General features: G+C 41.8%; 1 protein-coding gene across 1 annotated transcript in view; it reads right to left on the reverse strand.

Moving 5' to 3' along the window:
- RAD50 (RAD50 double strand break repair protein) overlaps positions 1–14,170 on the reverse strand; it is a gene marked incomplete at its 5' end in the record, with an annotated part of 105,479 nt that extends 91,309 nt beyond the window's left edge. Inside the window, 2 exons of the mRNA XM_079702373.1 lie at positions 11,696–11,779; positions 14,042–14,170. Of these exons, the coding sequence (XP_079558499.1) occupies positions 11,696–11,779; positions 14,042–14,170 (213 nt within the window). The remainder of the gene's footprint in view (positions 1–11,695; positions 11,780–14,041) is intronic.
- Between the last annotated feature and the right edge of the window lie 208 nt (positions 14,171–14,378).

The following is a 14,378-nucleotide window of genomic DNA, read 5'->3' on the forward strand; positions in this document are numbered from 1 at the left end:
AAGTTTAGTGTAAAATGCAATATAAGTGTGTTTATGCCACTTGTTATGTGTTGAGCTTCTTGGGTCTTTTTCATAATTTTATTTCTCTGTTGGGATCTTTTTCCACATTATGGCCAATTTCCTTTAAATTCCTTAACTTATGTGTCATAGCTTTTAAAATCCTTGTCTGCTAATTCCAAAATTTGTCATCTCTGGATATGTTTCTATTCACTTTTTCCTCTCAGTTATGGATTACATTTGTTTCTTCATATATACACTAATTTTTTATTATATCCTGGACATTGTAGATGCTACAATGTGAGTTTGGATTGTGCTGACTTCCTCTAAAAAGTGTTGAGTTTTGTTCTAGAAGGCAGTTAATTTATTGGCTACTCAGCTTGATTCTGTCAAAGCTTGTTTTAGGATTTGTTAGGATGGCCTGAGGCCTCAACAGAATACTAAGGAGTTCCACGAGCTCCTCCTACTCTGGCATGTCATGACTCAAATGTCTCCCAGCATTGTGTAAACTCTAGAATCTCCATTCAGTTCACAATCCCACTCCTCGACTCCAATAGTTGTTCGCTGCTAGTCCTCACTGAATCTCGTTCTGGAACACATGCAGCTTAGTATTTGGCCAAAGGCTCATGGGTTCCTTGTACAGATTCCTGGTGCCCCATCTCTGCACAAAAACCCCACCCCTATACCCTGCCTCACAATTCACAACCACCTCAGCAAACCCAAACTTCTTTGTTTCATCTGCCTACTGACTACGGTTCTCTGTTGGGTTCTAACTCTATGCACTGAAGTTTGCAAAATATCCCTACATAGAAAACTAGAATAAACGTGTAGTCACTGCATATATTTCTCTTTTCTCAAAAATCACAGCCCTGCACCATCTGTTGCCCAATGCCTGAAAAGAGTGGATTCAAATATTTTTTCCAGCTTTATAGTTGTTCATCTTGGGAGCACAAGTATGATACTCACTACTCTACTGCAACCAAAATCACAAGCTCTGGATTCAGCCTTTTTTTAAAATCATAAATAACTTTTGTTGGACTTTTCATGACTTTTGGGCATAAATTTAACTTTTATATTAATTCATCAAATTGTTTAACAAATATTTATTAGGCACTTTGTAGTTTTCATTTGTTGTTTTGGTTCAAAAATGAGTTTTAAAAAAAATAAATTTAATTAATTTATTTTTGGCTGCATTGGGTCTTCGTTGCTGTGCACTGGCTTTCTCTAGTTGCGGCGAGTGGGGGCTACTCTTCGTCATGGTGCGCAGGCTTCTCATTGCAGTGGCTTCTCTTGTTGCAGAGCATAGGCTCTAGGAGCACAGGCTTCAGTAGCTGTGGCACGCGGGCTCAGTAGTCGTGGCTCGCGGGCTCTAGAGCACAGGCTCAGTAGTTGTGGCACACGGGCTTAGTTGCTCCGCAGCATGTGGGATCTTCCCGGACCAGGGCTCAAACCGGTGTTCCCTGTATTGGCAGGCAGATTCTTAACAACTGGGCCACCAGGGAAGCCCCAAAATGACAGTTTTTTCCTTTGAAGCATGGAAGACAGAGAAGTTAAACAAAGAGTAGAGAAAGGAATGTTAAACATCATCATAAGAGAAGTACAGGTTGCTTTGGTAGCACAAAGTAGAGGCATCTAACCTATTTAGGAGAGTTCTGGGAAGGTTTTCTAAAGGAAGTGAATATTTAAACTGAGACCCCACAGAGATAAGCTTGAGTTCGCAGATGAAAAGATCTGAGTCACTGAATGTCTAAAGTAATTTCAGAATGTTTGGTGCAGAAAGTAGGGAAAAGGAAAGTAAAGACAGAAAATGGTTTCAGTAATTAAAAGCTTTCTGAAACATGTTAAGGGTTTTGGACTTAAAGCAATGGAAAATCACTAAAAGGTTTAATCCAGGGGAAAAGCATGCAAAAGATATGCATTTTTAGAAGAACCATTTTGTCTTTAGGGTAAACAGACTGGACTGAGGCAAGATAGGAAGCTGAGAGTAATCCAGGAGAAATTCAGGATATAGACATCTCAGTTAGGAGGTAGCCAGAGACTGATATTCAGCTTTTCGAGCCCAGGGACTTGATCCTATCATTTTGTTAGGGGAACCACTGACTGAAACCGCCAACCCTGGTCAGGCCCCATAGTAACCACTTGCGTGAGTTATCTTACAACAGGAGGTCCTGGTAAGGAATGCATAACTAAACAAGCTACCACCAATTGGAAGAACTCGGGAAAGGTCAAAAGGAGAGAGGAGACACCAGTCCATATGTCCTACCAACCTCCCAGAATCCTTCTCACTGGACTGCATCTTGGCTGAGCAATGTATGAGCCACCAGGAAGGACACTGAGTCAGAATGATTGGCCAGAGACAACCCAGAAACTAACGCCATTACCAAAAAACCCGAGACTGCGAGCCACGTGGCTGAGCAGTTCTCCTGGGTTTCCTTACCCTACTGCTCTCCGCCCAGATGCCCCTTGCCAATAAAGTCTCTTGCTTTGTCAGCACGTGTGTCTCCTCAGACAAATCATTTCCCTTCCTCTCAGGCCCTGGAAGGGGTCCCCCTTCCTGCAACAATTTCATCCCAAGGAAAGTAGCTGCTGAGGTCTTAGTCCACAGTAGTTAAACAAAGGATTTTTCCATCTATGTACCAGAAAATGAGTTAATTTGTTTACAATGTGCCTGACTAGCAGGCCAAACACACATATTTGTTCTCCTGGCATCTACCTTTCTGTCAAGTATCAAAATAGTAAATGTAATTCAGAGAAGGGGTATCTTGTAGTATTTCAAGCACAATATTGTTGTTGATGCTCTTACTGAGGAAGAGTCACTTCAAAAAGAGTAATTTAGATTGAGCTGATTTATTAGGGCAGAGAAACATATATTATACTTTAGAACAATTTCTATCCAAAATAAATAAAATAAAATAAAATAAGTCCTTCTCTTTCCAAACAATCTAGTTGTAAAACCATTAGATGGGGCAGAAGAAGGTAAACGTCCATGCTGGCTGGAGGTGGGGGGACATGGTAGCTCAACATAAAGCATGCTAACTGAGCTTGAGTAGGCGGAGAAGGGTATCCATATGGGGAGATAGCTTGGCACAGAGTTTCTAAAGTCCAAGGGTGTCAGTTCAAGCAGGATAAAAAGGGCATCTCTGAGTAGGGATGACCAAGCTCAGGAGGAGGAGGCCGATGTCCATACTGGGAGAAGGCATGATGTGGAGATTCAGAGCCTGACAACACTGAGGAAGGAATCCACGTGACGGGGGAAGCCTGCCAGGGTAATTCAGATCCCAGATTAGAGAGGGCATCCCTACAAGAGGCCACCTGGTAAAGAGTATTAGGGATTGAGAAAGGTAAGTAAGCTGTCCATGGGTGGGAAATGGGAGGTGGCCTTGCATGGGAAGTCAGAGCATAAGCAAAATGGGAAAACGTCCATTTGAGAGAGCCAGCATGAGGAGTTACAGCCCAAGCAGGGTGAAGAGAGCTTGCACATGGGGGTAGAGTTGGTCCAGTATGGAGTGTTAGAGTTCTAGGGAAGTGATAGGAGATTCATTACATACGGGGGATTGATCAAATAAGCAAATGATTAAGAATACAGTCAATTCCTTGCTTCTCACTTCCTTCATTTTATTTACCAGGCAAATGCCCAACCTTGATTAAATCCAACTTTCCAGCTTACTCAGTGCTTGCCACTGAGCAGCTGAACAAAACTGAAAAAACACAACCATAATGACTGATCTCCCTATAAATTTTCACCCACAAACCTCAAGTGACCCCCTGACACTGTCATGTAACCCTTTAACACTTCCCTAATCAATTTACTCTGAGATAAAAACTACTTTACACTTTTACTAGCCTCAATCAACCCCTTCTCCCACCCTCAGCCAATGATTTCACTTCTCTTTTCCACTTAGGATACAGAAACAATCAAAAGAGAATTGATTCATTCTCTCAGTACTAAATTTACCATATATACTCTGCCTGCCATCCTTTTACAATGGATAAACAGCGTGCACTCCTGTTAACTCCTTCAGCTGAGCACTCCTGTTAACTCCTTCAGCTGAGCAATAGATCCTATCTCTTCTTGCCTACTCAAGGATTTTGCTCAGTGATTATCTTCGCCCTTGCATCAATTTCCCCCTCTATCCAGAGTCATTTCTATCAGTTTACAAATGCTCTAGTATCTCCCACTTTTAGGAACACAACATATGGGAGCAAAATGGGATAAAGGAACAGCTGAAAAAATAAGGATCCAGACAATTTACAGTATCAGCCAAAAGCAAAACAAAACTGTTAAGATGCAGACAACAGAGAAATGAGCTTCTGAGGGTTCAGGTCAACTGAGGAGATGCAAATTAGATCAGAGGAAGAATGGAAGGACTGATGTAGCCGAAAGTTTGAAAGAAGTAAAGGAGAAAAGTGGGAAGTTAAGCAAATGGAGCAACATGGAAATCAAAGTTCCTAAGAAGATAGAAACAAATGAACATAGGTAAGAAAAATTATTGAGGAGAACCAGAAAAATTCAGGCATTTGTTTAAGACAAGGTAAACAATATTAGGTTCAGGGTCAAATTAAAACAGGGAAAAGGAAAGACAAGAGAAGCTGAAGATATAAGAGGGTGAGAGGAATTGAAATAATGAGAAGAACATAGCATATAGGGAAAACTGAGGGGATGTGGGCAATTCAGATAAGGGGAATGGCTCCATCCACAGTAGGAGGTGTGAGTGACTCAGGAGAGAAGAGTTGATGAGCAAGTGTGGGTGGGAGCTCAGAACTGGGAAATGAGAGCAGCCGAAAAGTGGGTAGTAAGTGAAGAGAGCTAAACCACCATGGCCAGAAGAACCACAGAGAGGACATAAGTGGACAGCTGAGAAAAACAGCTCTAGAAATATGAAAGTATTTGGGAAGGGGTGAGTGATAGATGAGATTGGCAGAGATACTAGAGCATCAATCAACATGGAAACATCCAGAAAATACATACATACATACGTATGTAAAAAAACAAGAATAGCCAACCCTCTCCTTGATCCTGCAAACCTTTTCAGCTATTGCCCTATCTCTCTTTCCACTTATAGCAAAATTCACAAGACAATTCTATGTGTTTCACTTCCTTACCTCCTGTTTTCTCAGATTACTAAAACTGGTTTTGTCAAGATCACCAATGGCCTTCCCATAGTCAAACCTGCTTCTTACTTGAGCTATCGACATTTCTTTTTTTAATTTTTATTGGAGTATAGTTGATTTACAATGTTTGTTAGTTTCTGCTATACAGCAAAGTGAATCAGCTATATGTATACACATATCCCCTCTTTTTTGGATTTCCTTCACATTTAGGTCACCACAGAGCACTGAGTAGATTTCCCTGTGCTATACAGTAGGTTCTCATTAATTATCTATTCTGAACTATCGACATATTTGACACAGTTGATGACTCCTCCTTCTTGTAACACTTTGTTCTTTTGTCTTCTAAGACACTATTCTCTGTTTTCCTTACTTCACTAGTTGTTCTTTTAGCATCTTTTGCCGGCTCCTCCTCCTCTTTCTTATTTCTAAATGCTAATGTGCTCTAGGCTTAGGTCTTGGATCTCTTCTCTATATTCACTTCCTATGTGATCCCATCAGGCTTTAAGACTAACTACATACATATATAACTGTATGCATCAATGATTCCTAATTTTCTTTCTTTAACTCAAACCTCTCCCCTGGTCATACTTCTACTTACCCACTGGACACCTCCTTTGGATATCTAACAAACATCCCCAATTTACATGGTTTTTTTTTTTCTTTTTCTTTTTGACTGTGCCGTGCAGCTTGTGGGGTCTTAGTTCCCCAACCAGGGACTGAACCTGGGCCCCTGACAGTGAAAGCGCCGAGTCCTAACCAATGGACCGCCAGGGAATTCCCATCCCAATTTACATGTTTAAACTAGAGCCACCCAAACCTCCTTTCCCAGTGTTTCGTCATTACACTATTTTTCTACTTGCTCAAGTCAAAAAACTTGGGAGTTCTGCTTTACGCTTCTATTTTTCTCATACATCACTACCCAAATCATTAGCTAAACTGCTGGTTCTACCTTTAAAATACAGCCCAAATCCAAGCATTTCTCATACTTTCTACCATTACCACTTAATCTAACCACCAATATTTCTCACCTGGATTACCACAAAATCCCCTTTGCTAGTCTTCACACTTCTACCCTTGCCACCTACAGACGGTCTTCTCTCAGCAGCTAGACTGATCACTTTAAAATACAGATCATGCCCTCTTCTTGCTTAAAATCTTCCAATAGATTCCTATTTAAATTAGAACCCAAGGTCCTACCAGATCTAGACCCTTCAACTACTCTAACTTAATTTTCTACCAGTCTTCCCCTACCATTTTGCTCCTTCTTGTGATTCCTTGAACACACCAAACATGCTCCTATCTCAAGGACTTTGCACTTAGTATTAACACTGACTGGAATATTCTCCCCTCACATTTTAAGTGACTCACTCCCTGTTGAATGAATGAATAAATATTTAAAGATAATTTGTTGCTATGTAAAAAAGAGAACTTCAAGAATGAGGCAGGAGTTTCTCTCTAAATAAATCCACTTCTTACTATCAAAGAAAAAAAAAAGAATGAAGCAGGAGGGACTTTCCCAGGGGTCCAGTGGTTGAGACTCTGTGCTTCCACTGCAGGGGGGGATGGGTTTGATCCCTGGTTGGGCAGCTAAGATCCCACATGCCACGTGGCACAGCCAAAAAAAAAAAAAAAGAATGAGGCAGGAAAAACAAGTTTGGAGACTACCAGAATAATTCAAAGGGAAAAGTGTGGTGGCTTGGACCAGGAAAGGAGCAGAGATGGAATGAAGGGACATATTCTGGACATATTTTAGAAGAGTAGGTAAGAACTGCTTATGAATTAGAAACAGGATGAGATAAAGGAATCACTCAAAGGATGGCACACAGGTTTTTGCATGAGCAAACATGTGGATGATGATATCATTTATTAAACTGGAGAGTACTAAGGTAGTAACAGGTTTGAGAACGTGAAAGGGATGGGGGAACGGAACCAAGAGTTCTATTTTGAATATGTTAAATTTGAGATGCCCATTAAATAATCAAACAGCTGGACATATATATCTAGAGTGTAGGAAAGAAGTTAGGGCTATATATATAAATATGGGATTCCTCAGCATAGAACTGTTAGCGGAACCATTGACCGACACTGCCCGCCCTGGCCAGGCCCTATAGTAACCACGTGCATGAGTTATCTTACAACAGGAGGTCCTGGTAAGGAAGGCGGAACTAACAAGCTACCACCAACTGGAAGAATTCGGGAAAGGTCAAAAGGAGAGAGGAGACGCCAGTCCATATGTCCTACCAACCTCCCACAATCCTTCTCGCTGGAATCCATCCTGGCTGAGCGATGTGTGCACCACCAGGAAGGATCCTGAGTTAGAATGACTGCCCAGAGACAACGAGGAAACTAACCCGATTACTATAAAACCCAAGACTGCGAGCCACGTGGCTGAGCAGTTCTCCTGGGTTCCCTTACCCTACTGCTCTCCGCCCAGGTGCCCCTTGCCAATAAAGTCTCTTGCTTTGTCAGCACATGTGTCTCCTCAGACAATTCACTTCCAAGTGTTAGACAAGAGCAACATAACCAATACTTAAAGCTATGAGAATGAATGAGATCACCCAAGAAGAGCCAGGCAAAAGTAGACTCATCAAAGGAGACTAAAGTATGGCCAGGAAAAAAGGAGGTATGAGATTATGGTGTCATGAAAGCCAAGAGAGCAATGTTTTTTAAAAAGGGGGAAAACAACTCTATCAAATCTGCAAAGAAATTATTGAGAATTAGAAAATAACTGTTTTATCTGGCAGTACGGAGATTACTGGTGACCTTACAAGAGCAGTTTTAGTGAGGGGAAAAAAGGAGAAAAATCTAAACAGAGTAGGCTGAGGAGGAAAGGGGAAGCAATAAAGTGAAAACAATCAGTACACACAACTCTTGTGAATTTTGCTATAAACTGGAACTAAGTAGTAGCCAGAGGCTGATCTGCAAGTAAAGGGAGATTTTGTCTGTTTGTAGACTGAAGCTACCAGACCATGTTTATATGCTGATATAAATGATCCCCTAAAGAGGGAGAAACTGCTAATGCAGGAGCAAGGACAACTGAAAAGCAAAATGCTTGACTTGGCAAAAGGGACTGATTTGATCCAGCCTCTGAGAGAACTTAATTGACTTTAAGATAAAACAATAAACAATTTAAAGGTCTCCTCTTATAATTATTATTTTTAGGCAATGAAATAGCTTTATATCATATATTAACCAAAAAAAGAGACATGTATGATGACCAATAGCTCCTGTTATTTATGTGTTAATACCACATCAAAGGTTACAACCTACTTAGATAAAACTAAACAACTAGCTACCTGGCTACAAGTCTCCCCAAAGTGCCAGGTCCAGAATGGGTTTCAGGCTTATTCTCCTGAAAAGAAATGAGATCTATTAATGTCAGGTTGTCCAACTAACTGAGTGCGTTACACCCACATCAAATCACACTGGGCTAATAGAAGCAGATATCAAAAATATATATGACCACGCCAAATGGCTCCATTCCTTTGGACAGGGTAACCCAAGCACTGACTCTATCTGGACCAGGATCAAAATTGTTACCAAACATAACCTGGTTCCTACTCCTTAGGCCACTGGTTACAACAGTTCTTTTATTGGTTTTTGGCCCCTGCCTTTTTAATCTGCTTGTTAAGTTTTTCTCTTCCAGATTACAATAGTTTCACATCAAGATAATGGTGATGCAGAGATTCTGGCCATTCCTCGGAACAGATCCTGCTGGAATAACAACAGAAGTCACCCTGGGCCCCTTAATGAGACAGGGTGAGAGCTCCGTGAACCCAACTAGGTAGGGTCTATGAGCCACATGCCAGCCTGAAGAAGCTACAGAAGACAGACCTTTGCCCTACATCCTCCCAATAAAGATTTCTTGGGGCTTATGTCTCGCACGGGGGATTTGAGGCAGGAGATAGATGGGCCCCAGGCTGAGCAGCTGGAGTTTGTCCCCTGTGGACAGATACTCCAAGATGAATAGCAAGGAGCTGAGCTCTGCCCAGATAAAAGATAAAGAGACCACATGTTCCTCATTCTCAAGGTCAAGGAGACCTTCCCGACTACAGTTGCGCAAAAAGGCTCCTCAGGGGCCAAAAAGGGAGGGGGCGTCACCCCACAGTAGGTGATGTCAACCTACCCACAGGCCTCTTCGCTAGAATCCATCTTGGCTAAGAGACGCATGTGCACACAGGGGAGGACCCTGAGTTAAACCAAATACAGGCTCAGGGCCAGAAAAAGCAAGATGACTGGCCAGAGTAAACCCAGAAGAAATGTCCCATATAAGTGACTGAAACTACCACGAGGGCGCAACTCTCTCTCTCTGAGCCCGCCGGTGTGAGTCTATTCACATGTACTCTTTTTCCTCCTAATAAACACTTTACTTGTTTCACTACTTTCCATGTCTTTGTGGAAATTCATTTCTACAAAGCCAATGGACCAGGGCCTTGTCACTGCCCACTGGCCCTGGTGGTCTAATGGCTAGTACTTGGTGCTTTCACTGCCACGACCTGACTTCAATCCCTGGCCAGGGAACAGAAATCCTCTTCAAGCCACTGCAGGCCAAGGCCACCTGAGATCACTTTCATAATCACAGGGTTATCTTTAGTCACATAAACGTGGAAACAACTTAAAAGACTATCAACAGTGGGTCAGCTAAATAAATTAGAGAATATAAACTCAATGAAATACTATTTAGTAATTAAAAATAATGAAACAAAGGTGTATATATATTTTAACATATCCACAGTATATCACTAAATAAATATTTGATGTGTTTTGATACAATGGAAAAATAAAATTCTATTGATGCATTAAAATATTTACATGAGTGTATTTATATACACACACAGATATGTTTTTATAAACACAGAAAAAAGCCTGGAGGAAACACACAACAAACTCTTGGCAGGCGAGGTAATGAGAGAGGCACCTGACCCCACTATAGTATACAAGAAAAACCTATTCAGGGAGAGGGATAAATTAGGAGTTTGGGATTAACAGATACATACTACTATATATAAAATAGATCAGCAACAGGGATTTACTATATAGCAGGGGGAACAATATTCAATATCTTGTAATAACCTATAATGGAATAATCTGGAACAAAATATGTATATAACTGAATCACTTTGCCGTATACCTGAAACTAACACAATATTGTAAATCAACTATACTTCAATAAAAAAGAAAGAAAGAAAGAAAAACCTACAGGCCAAAATGCATATAGAAAAGCCTATGTCCTATACACACACTAAGAGTTTAAACACCATAATTCACAGGATTTCCCTGGTGGCGCAGTGGTTAAGAATCCGCCTGCTAATGCAGGGGACACGGGTTTGAGCCTTGGTCTGGGAAGATCCCACATGCCACGGAGCAACTAAACTCAGGCACCACAACTACTGAGCCTGTGCTCTAGAGCCCGAGAGCCACAACTACTGAAGCCTGAGAGCCTAGAGCCTGTGCTCCACAACAAGAGAAGCCACCGCAGTGAGAAGCCGGCATATCGCAACGAAGAGTAGCCCCCGCTCGCTGCAACTAGAGAAAGCCCGTGTGCAGCAACAAAGACCCAACACAGCCAAAAATAAATAAATAAATAAATTTGTTAAAAAAAAAAAGATACCATTCAAACATTCATACACCAAGACTTTCATCATGGTACATTTTAATGAAAAACTGAAAGCAATCTAAATGTAAGAAAATGATGCAATTATTAAAAATGTTCATAAAAGGTTACATGTTTTAAGTAGGAAATACTTCAAGACATACAAAAAAGTAAAAAGATTAAAACACCAATGTATCAAACATCCAGATTAATATAGTTTTTTAAATAACATGGGACTTTATTATAATGTTAGGTGGAAAAACACCTCAGAATACAAAATTAGAGTATGACTTCAGCTATATAAGACTGCATGTAAAGGAGAAGAAATACATGAAAATGTCAACAATGGCTATCACTGGGCGCTAAGACTGTATGTGGGTGACTTTCGTACCTCTTCATACTTTTCCATTGCCAAATTTTCTACAATGAGCTATCATCACTTCCATAATTATAAAAATTTTATTTTAGGGACTTCCCTGGTGGTCCAGTGGTAGAGAATCTGCCTTTCAATGCAGAGGACCCAGGTTCGATCCCTGGTCGGGGAACTAAAATCCCACATGCTGTGGGGCAGCAAAACCCAGGCACCTCAACTAGAGAGCCTGAATGCCACAAACTACAGAGCCCACGCACCACAACTAGAGAGAAAACCCGCATGCCACAACTACAGAGAAGCCCGCGCACCACAACTAAGACCTGACGCAGCCAAAAATATAAAAACAATTTTTTTTTACTTTAAAAGTACAAAGTTTTGGGGCTTCCCTGGTGGCGCAGTGGTTGAGGGTCCGCCTGCGGATGCAGGGGACGCGGGTTCGTGCCCCGGTCTGGGAGGATCCCGCGTGCCGCGGAGCGGCTGGGCCCGTGAGCCATGGCCGCTGAGCCTGCGCGTCCGGAGCCTGTGCTCCGCAACGGGAGAGGCCACAGCAGCGAGAGGCCCGCATACCGCAAAAAAAAAAAAAAAAAAAAAAAAGTACAAAGTTTTACTAGCACCATTACCTTGGGATCATGAACGAATGTATTTCCTTTGGTTCCAGGAGGAAAATCTCCAGTACAAATATATTTTAGACATTCAATGATGGTCTAAAGAAATAAAAAATTATATTATTTAGTTATTAGAGAACTGCAGGATTTAATCATAAAATGTTAACTCATTATAAAATATTATTACCATAGAGACTATAAAAGATATGATCAGATAAAATTTGACATTATAAAACCTGTTATATAAATATGATTAAGTGTTAAAGAATAATTGCTGTAAGTTCATAGAAAAGCTACATACTTAACGAGGTATACTGAAATAAAATAAAGAATTTTTATTTGAGGGAAAATTTCTCTATTTCTAATTAAAACCCTTTAAACTAAGTCAAGTTTTTAATAACAATGGCTAAAGTAAAACATGGTCACCATAGTTGACAACACTATATTGTACAAATGAAACTTAATGAGAGTGTAACTTAAATGTTCTCACCAAAAAAAGATAAATACACGTTAATTAACTAGATAGGGGGAATCCTTTTACAATATACATCTGTGTCAAATCACCATGATGTATACTTTAAATAGCCTACAATTTATATGTCATTATACTCCAATAAAGCTAAATTTTTTTTAAAAGCCGAAACTAAACAAATGGCTAGTATCTACAAAGACCTTACTATGTGCCAGGTATTGTACTAATCACTTTCACATACATTAAGCTTTTAATTCTCACATCAATCCTAGGCTGTAGAAACTATATTTTTTAATAAATTAATTTTTTTATTTATTCTTGGCTGTGTTGGGTCTTTGCTGTGCACGGGCGGGGTGAGCGGGAGCTACCCTTCGGAGCCGTGCACAGGCTTCTCATTGCAGTGGCTTCTCTTGTTGTGGAGCACCGGCTCTAGGCGCGCGGGCTTCAGTAGCTGTGGCTTGCGCGGGCTCCAGAGCGCAGGCTCAGTAGTTGTGGCGCATGGGCTTAGTTGCTCCACAGCATGTGGGATCCTCCCGGACCAGGGCTCAAACCCGTGTCCCCTGCCATGGCAGGCAGATTCTTAACCACTGCGCCACCAGGGAAGTCCCACGTAGAAACTATTTTTTAACCTCCATTTTACAGAGGAGAAAACTAAGGCATGGAGCATTTAGGTCACTTTTGCCCAGTCACACAGCTAATAAATGGTGAAGGAAAAAATTTGTATTAAAGCAGCTAGGGCTCATAAACACGAAACATACTAGTCTCTCTACCAGTAGAGCACTGAATACAATGCTAGATACAAAAAAAGCATTCAATAAATAATATTTCTACATAAACAAAGCAGACAAGAGTCTGGCATTCAACTCTCAACACTAAACCTTATGTCTTTTGCTATACTTTTCACTTCATTTACTCCTCTCCCTGTTACAACGATACCACCTTGCTTTTTCTCAAAGCACCCTTTCTGGCCAGAGAGCCTCTTGGCTGTACTTTTTTCATAATTGCATACTATTCCAGGTCCAACTCAAATTTCTAAATATTTCCAGTACTGGAGCACAGTATATAAGCTGCGCTCTGATCTTTTTTTTTTTTTTTTTTTTTTGCGGTACGTGGGCCTCTCCGTGCTGTGGCTTCTCCCGTTGCGGAGCACAGGCTCCGGACGCGCAGGCTCAGCGGCCATGGCTCACGGGCCTAGCCGCTCTGAGGCGTGGGGGATCTTCCCGGACCGGGACACGAACCCGTGTCCCCTGCATCAGCAGGCGGACTCTCAACCACCGCGCCACCCGGGAAGCCCATGCACTCTGATCTTTTATTCTGACTAGGTAAGAGTATCCTAACAACAAAATACTGTCCCAATTTAACCAAGCCCCAACGCATGTTTCATTTTAAAATTATGTCATTTACTTATCATTTATTATCTTAGTCGGGATAGACAGGCTTCTTAAAGTCATATATTTATCATATTTTATAACTTTTAAAGAAATCCTGTACGGGGACGACTACCAGGAAGTGAATGCTATGCCATGTGAGTAAGGAACGATAAAACATCAATGTAGACAAAAAGGCTTCCTGTGGGACTGTGAGCTCGCTGAGCCCGGACGGAGGTAGCTCCCGGTCTCTTAGGATTCTGATGGAAACCTTGTCCACCGGACATGACTGAACACAGGAGTCTGGTCGGTTCCTGAGGTCGCAGTGGCCTGAAGGCCACACCAAGCCACGCCCCTGGGCCGGGAAGTCAGCCGGAGACCCAGGTACACCCTGGGGCCCCAGGAGCTGAGTCATAAGGACTCCTCTCATCCTAATCAAGAGTTCCGAACTCTGCAGATATTTTACTGCAGATTTCTAACACGTGGCGACCCGTAAACTGAAGGCGGCTATTTAGGACTTACCGTTTTCCCCGCCCCATTGGGTCCAACCAAAATTGTGAGGGGACTGAAGAATGTGATAATTTGTTTATCTTTATCCTCTATTCCAAAACTCCGCACGCCCAGAATGCTCATCTTTTCGATCCGGGACATATTTGCAAATGTTTCTTTTCTCAACAGCAGGGGTCTAGAGCCCAGGGCTCACCAAGGTTTAGCAGTGAGGCCCGAGCAGAGCAAGAGCGGGTCTTAAGGACTCGCGCGTCCCAGGGTCGGGGCTCCAGGTGAGAGCGAAAGCTCGGGCTGGAACTGTTCCTCCCACACCGGCTTTGTTCCCTGCTGGAAGGCGAGAGTGGGGGTGGGG

The sequence above is a fragment of the Hyperoodon ampullatus genome (assembly GCF_949752795.1).
Source record: "Hyperoodon ampullatus genome assembly, chromosome: 4".
Lineage (NCBI taxonomy): Eukaryota > Metazoa > Chordata > Mammalia > Artiodactyla > Ziphiidae > Hyperoodon > Hyperoodon ampullatus.